We start from the raw sequence: 6833 nt of genomic DNA on the forward strand, positions 1-6833 counted from the left end.
ATTTTACTGTGCATTTTATTTGTTATTCTTGTTTTTTATTTATTAATCATTTAAATATTTGATATAAAATAAAATAAAACATTAAGTAACATCACCACTGCAATACAAAAATATTACTTCTAAGGTATCATCATTTGTCCCTTCACATGTAACATCAAAATATCTTTTTTCTACATCTCAAAAAATACCGTAAAACCTTGTTTTTTTGTCTCTGTCTTGTCTAAAATCAACATTTCACCGTGAACAGACCACACTCAAACATATTGTGCTTTTGCAAAATCTGCTTTTACTAAGGAAAATACTATATTCACTTAAAGAAGAAGACAGGAGTGGCTTCACACAGGAGCAACATGGAAATTAAATCTGATTTGGACAAAAAAAAACTCCTCTGACTGCGAGTTTCAGTCTAAACTCGAGGAGAATTTTGCATTAAAAAATTCAAATTAAACTGAAAATCTTGTGTTTTCTAGACTCGTCAGATAGAAATGTAGTTTTAACCCCAAAACAAACAGATTTAAGAATAAATCTTTGATGATACATAATCAAAGATACATAAATATTGTTTTTTCGTCTCTAAACATCTCTCTATTTCGGTTAATTCGTCTTCAGGTTTGAGTACAATTAATTATGTGTGTTTCTATTTACAAGCTCAGAAATAGTATTAACCCTGGTTTGATTTCTTTCAAAAACATGGAAAGAAGGCAATGAGCAACTTGACTGACCCCAAAATTAGTAAAAGTTACAAGAAAATGACCAATAATTAGCAAAAAAAACAGGAAAGTAAAAGAACAAAATCAATATTATTACCTCCAAAAGTATTTTAACTCTAAATATATAATATAATTATTATAAATATAGTTTTCTTGATGTTTTTTAACCCGGTAATTTTAAAATGTTTTAAATGCTTTTTCCTTTCTTATTTATTTTTTATTTTTCTTGTTAACTTTTACTAATCTTTTTACAGTTTGCAGGACATTTAATTCCAAGTTGCCTATTGCCTTTATTCCCATGTTTCTGAAATAAATCAAACCATTTTTTTCTCACATTTCAGAGGTTTAAACGGTTGTTGAAGGCGTCTCAACACAGCACAAGGAGACTGATGATCCAGGTTTCAAAGGGTTAGAAAAACACCTGTAATACCGTTTTTAAAAAAAGTAAAATTAAGACTTTTAAGACCTTCATGTGTAATTAAACCCAAAAAAGAAACTCAAACTGTGTAAAGTCATCTCAGCGTTCATAATTTATCAACAACAGCCTCTGAATGAATGATGGACTGCTTCAAAAACTACAGATCCCAGACACACTCAGACTTGCTCATTTATTAACAACTTATATTTACAAAAATAGATACTTTTTTCCATTAACGGGAGAAAAATAAAGTTTTTTTTGGCAAATGCTGAAAAGCAGCAGAAGGAGCTGACAGTCAAAGTGTTTTTAAGGCAGAAGCTTCGCGGACTGAAAGTTGGTGCAGGAAGTTTTTTAAAGGAACAGTTCAACATTTTGGGACATACAAGTCATTGCTTTTTTTTTTGCAGTGTTAGATAAGAGGATTAACAATATTTTCGTGTTTATACGATGAATATTACGTTACCGGAAACGAGGAAACAGCATTTATACTTTTGCATCAAATTCTGTGCACGATTGTGAAGTGGTGTCAATCTCTTTTCATCTAACTCTCATAAAAAAAGACAATTTGCTTAAATGTCAAACTATTCCTTAAAAAAAGAAAATATTATGGGATGCACAATAGTTATTTTGAGGTGTATTTTTGCACAAAAAGAGCAACTTGACAAATTGTTGTCCCCTTAAGATGCTTTTGACTCAGTCAAAATGTCTGACGTGCAGCCAGCAGGGCCCTCACACTGTCAAATATGAACATTTGTGCATTTATTTAACTGTTTTTTTAACTACACTCAGTTTTCATTGTGTGAAAATATTAATGTGAGATGCAGATTGCTGAACACACCTAAAAAAAATACCCCCAAAATGATGTTTAACTCTTGAACATCAACAAATAAAAAATGGTAAAACAGTTTCAAATGAGCGCAGGAACCCGAGCGAAGCCCTCTGTGTTTGAAATGTCAATTCAGCTGAAGAAAATATATAATAATACATGAAAGAGTACAACAAAATAAAATAAGATAAGAAAAAAACACAAAATAAAACATTAACACAAACAAGTATCAAAATGGGATGTATGCCTCGATGGAATGGAATAAAAACATTTCATATTAAAAGAACTACAAATGAAAAAAAAGGTTTCTATAAATACAAAGGTTATGCATCAGTGTCCTGCAAAAAGCCTCACGTGTCAATATTTTAATAAGAATAAATGCCACGCTGCATTATTTTCTACAAATATCTGAATTTGTCTGAATATGATTGAAGCCGATCGATTAACGCGACAGCTACAGCCGAGAAGCTGACTCGTGTGAAAATTATTCAGTGCAACTTTACTTCAGAAATTACAGCATCAATATTATTATCAATATTATTCTTATTATCATCATCATGAATGATTACAGTGTGTCTGATGCAGCAGAGATGGACCGATCAGCAGTGGGATCTACTGTATGAGGTTTGCTCCAGGACACTGAACCACGCTCTACAGGGGGAGGTCAAAGGTCATCGTGGGGTTTCGGGGTGGGGGGGGTTGATATGAACCTCAGGAGGTCTCGTTGACCGTCCGCTCCAGCTCTATCACTTTACTGCTGCTCTCGTTCGTCCTCTGCTCCAGAGACCTGAGAGACAAACATCAGAAGAAAGCTCAGAAACAATAAATCATCTTTTTATGACTTTAAACGACAAAAAGCAGCTCTGTGATTGTGTATTAACCCTTTAAAACCAGAGCAAACTGGCTTGATTTAAAAATAAATCAAAGAGCAACAAAAGAAGAATTAGCCAAAATCAGCAAGAAATGACTGAAAAGCACAAGAATATTACTTGAAAGATATTATAATATTTTTGTAACATAATTTTAAATATGTAATTCTGATAAATAGCAATAAATATAGTTTTTCTCTAGCTTTAAAAAAAAAAAGAGCGTAAATCTACTAATTTCTTACACATCCTAAAATTATTCTAAAATCATAGAGCCATCCTCCAACTGTGGCAACATCCTAAAATCAGAGAGATGTCCTAACATCCTAAAAGTGTCTTAAAATCCTAGAAACATATACGGGCCCCTGCGTTTGGCCCCTGGCCTCCTGTCATATTAGAAAAGTGGCCCTGAAGCAAAGCAGGTTAAGTTTTCAGCTCATGTACAGATTTTTTTCTACATTAAGATGAAGTGGAGGCTGATTTCTGATTTTCTGTTGATAAAATGAGTGCGAGGAGCAACAAGAAAGCCAAGATTTTAATTTATGGTTCTACATGTAAAAATATCTGTAAATGCACCCAAAATCAAACCTGAAAATTCACACAGACGTGTCTCATATCAGCTAAGAAAGTCTGGTTTATGTTCTGCCTGCAGTGCGTGTGAGTGTCTGCAGGCGGCGCTCTTTTCTCCGTGTTTTGACTGCGTTGTATTTGAGTGTCTGCAGGCGGCGCTCTTTTCTCCGTGTTTTGACTGCGTTGTATTTGAGTGTCTGCAGGTGGCGCTCTTTTCTCCGTGTTTTGTTTACCTGTGCAGGTCTAGCAGCAGCTTTTTGGACGTCTGCGTCTCGTTGATTTGACGCCTGAAAGGTGGGTGCGTCTCAATCATGTCGGGCTCCACCGCCACTTTCTGCTGCTCTGAGCGACGCCACGCCGCCATGACGACGGCCGGCGCGTCCTCCCATTGGTCGGGGTATTCCCCGCCCAGGCCGAGGACATGCGGCTGCTCGTCGTCAAAAGTCGACAACAGACTCCTCGACTTCACTGAAAGAGTCGAAAAAAGACGTTTTATTTTACTTTTTTGTGAAAAACATTTATTTACTGTTTAAGGAGAAAATGCTCTCTGTGTGCGGACTGAACACACACACACACACACACACACACACACAGTCAGGCACACACAAATACACACCATCCACACACACACACACTTGTTGTGTTATTGTCTGCCTTTTAAAAAACTGTGTGTGTATTTGTGTGTGTGTGGGATTGGACAGGAAACTGAATTTGATTGTTAAGAAATTAAATCTGGTCTCTATTACAAAGTGTGTGTGTGTGTGTGTGCGTGCGTGCGCGTGTGTGTGTGTGTGTATGTGCGTGCGTGCGTGTGTGTGTGCGTGCGTGTGTGCGTGCGTGCGTGCATGCGTGTGTACGTGCGTGCGTATGTGCGTGCGTGCGTGCGTGTGTGTGTGCGTGTATGCGTGCGTGCATGTGTGTGTGTGTGTGTGTGTGTGTGTGTGTGTGGGAGGCAGCAGAGAGGATGCAGTGAAAGGTCAGCCCCTCTAATCAGCAGCTCTGTAGCTTTTATTGCAGCTCTGTGCAGGAGGTGGAATCTGATTATCGTGGATGTTATAATGGAGCTGCTCTCTGGATCTGATGATTCAGTACGATAGAAACAGCCGAGAGGTCAGAGCAGCTAAAAACTGTTTCAAAAGTCGACTTCCAGTAACGCTCGACTCTTTGGCGGCCTGTCAGATTTTACTGTAGCTGCACACATGAAGGAATATACTTATGTTTTTATGGTTAAATTGGAAATTAAAGTATTTCTGTGATGTTCAAAATGTCAAACTTATGGCCTGCGGGCCAAATCTGGCCCCTGATAGGGCCCCGGGTGGCCCCCCAAACATTTTCTAACTGACAATAAAAATAAAGTGATTGACTCTGAATAGTTTTTGTCCTTTTAGTCTCCAAACAGCATCACAATAGAGCTTGTTGATCAATAAAAGAGCCAGAGGAGGATCCCCCACACCCCCAACAGAGGACACAGCTGAGACACTGATGTCCTAAAATACTAGAAACTAGTTCAGTATATCCTCAAATCCTTAAAACATCAAAAAATCTTATAAACATCTTAAAATCCTGGAAACATCCTAAAATCCTTGAAATGTCCTAAATTCCAAGCAATTTCTGAAAATCCTTAAAACGTTGTAAAATATGTGAAATGTCCTAAAATCCTAAAATTGTCTAAGCTCCAAAAAACCAATTGAGTAATGCCCTAAAATCTACAAAATATTATAAATCGAAGAAACGTCCTAAAATCTGTAAAATGCCCAAAAATCCTAGAAATATCCTACAATCCCATACATTTCATGAAATCCCCGAAACATCTTAAAATCCTCTAAATGTTCTCCTAAAATTGTCTTAAAATCCTAAAAACACTGTAAAATATGACAAATGTCCTAAAATCCTTGAAATCTCCTAAAATTCGAGAAATGTTTCCTCACATATTTAGCATACCGCAGGGTGAGTAACTGATATAGAAATGATCATTTTGGGGGTGAAATATTCCTTAAATCGTGATCACTTGTGTGTATTTAAGTGCCATTGTTCGATTAACATTAAATTTCACCTTAAATAGTTCCCTCTGCGTGCTAAAGACGGGCTGTGGACACTCTCAGGTGTGTCTGAGACCTGCAGTACCTGATGTTGAGATTATTTTGGGACAGCACGTGGACCGAACATCAGAGCGTCTGTGTGCGTGTGAGGGTGCGTTTAATGACCTGTGGCCGTGTAGGACTCTTTGACAGCCGGCTGTTTGGAGGCGAGGCCGCTGTCAGTGACGGTCGAACACGGCGTCAAACTGCTCGGGTAGAAACTCCCCAAAAACAGAGCGAAACACAACACGACCACCTGCACAGAGACGGAGAGACGCAGAGTCTTCAGTTAGAGGAGACGCTGGAACGAAAGGCAGCCTGTCTCGTTTGTCCCCTGAACCCGTCCAGTTCAGCGTTGGTTTGGAAGCTCTGCAATTATTTCCTGCTGAAATATTCATGTAAAATACACGAGCTGCACTCTACAAGAGCAGTTTAGTACAACACAAACCATAAATAAATCAATAAAATGATCACATCTGAAAAAGCATCCACTCCTGCACGGAGAAAAGTCTCCTCCACAGTCCCACGCGGTTTAAAAAGCATCCAAATCCTCCATTCACACGTCATACTTCTATTCCAATAAACTCACACAATAAATCAATACATTTCCAGGAACTTAAAAACCATACGTTCCCTGCACTGACACTGATACTCCTTATTGGGTCTCTATCATTGCAGATATTGCTTAAGAATAAAATTTGGTAATTTTGTGGTTCTTTAAAAAATTGTGGTGATTATGAAAGAAAAAAAAAAGTTGGTAATTTTGTTTTCTTTAAAAATATTTGCCGTTTTACGCCTTCACACTGAGGGGGGGTAAATAAATTATGAATCAGTGCTAAGCTGCTAATGAGTGAGGGAAGCAGATGTTTCCAATTCAATATTTTAATCAATGTTTCACCACACTCACACACACACACACACACACACTCACTCACACACACAGTGTAGTACCATTAGGCACGATGATGTCTGGGTTCCTGCCATCCTGCAGGACTTGGGGACTTTGCCGGCCACCACCGCCTGCAGAGACTGCAGCTGCTGTAACAGAGACCTACACACACACACACACACACACAGGTTACACACATACATGTAACATACACATTCTTAAAGAAAACACGCCTTCCAGCGGGAATGGAAAGCATGTTTTCTTTTAAAAAAAAGTGAGGAATTTTTTTCTTTCTTATAAAATTTTAGGCAACTTTGTCCTTTGTTCTTGGTTAAGTTTTTTTTCGATTACTTTTTTTGTGATTTTTAATGTAGAATTTTTGGGGAATTTGAAAGAAAAAAAAAAAGGTTTTTTTCCCTTTAAAATTTCTTGGATTTTTTTTTTTTTCTTTTAAGATTTCTGGTGTTTTTTGAAGC

At 37.6% G+C, this 6833-nt stretch overlaps 1 protein-coding gene across 1 annotated transcript; it reads right to left on the reverse strand.

The window, feature by feature from the left end:
* Nucleotides 1–2478: 2478 nt before the first annotated feature.
* Nucleotides 2479–6537, reverse strand: LOC121938297 (cyclic AMP-responsive element-binding protein 3-like protein 2). The gene is made up of 4 exons (XM_042481561.1): nt 6420–6537; nt 5595–5724; nt 3624–3858; nt 2479–2741 (listed from the first exon to the last, which is right to left on the reverse strand). The coding sequence occupies exons 1-4, from the start codon at nt 6450–6452 to the stop codon at nt 2666–2668; spliced, it is 474 nt and encodes a 157-aa protein (XP_042337495.1). The 5' UTR covers nt 6453–6537; the 3' UTR covers nt 2479–2665.
* Nucleotides 6538–6833: the final 296 nt, after the last annotated feature.

The sequence above is a fragment of the Plectropomus leopardus genome, unplaced genomic scaffold (assembly GCF_008729295.1).
Source record: "Plectropomus leopardus isolate mb unplaced genomic scaffold, YSFRI_Pleo_2.0 unplaced_scaffold29091, whole genome shotgun sequence".
Taxonomy (NCBI): Eukaryota; Metazoa; Chordata; class Actinopteri; order Perciformes; family Serranidae; genus Plectropomus; species Plectropomus leopardus.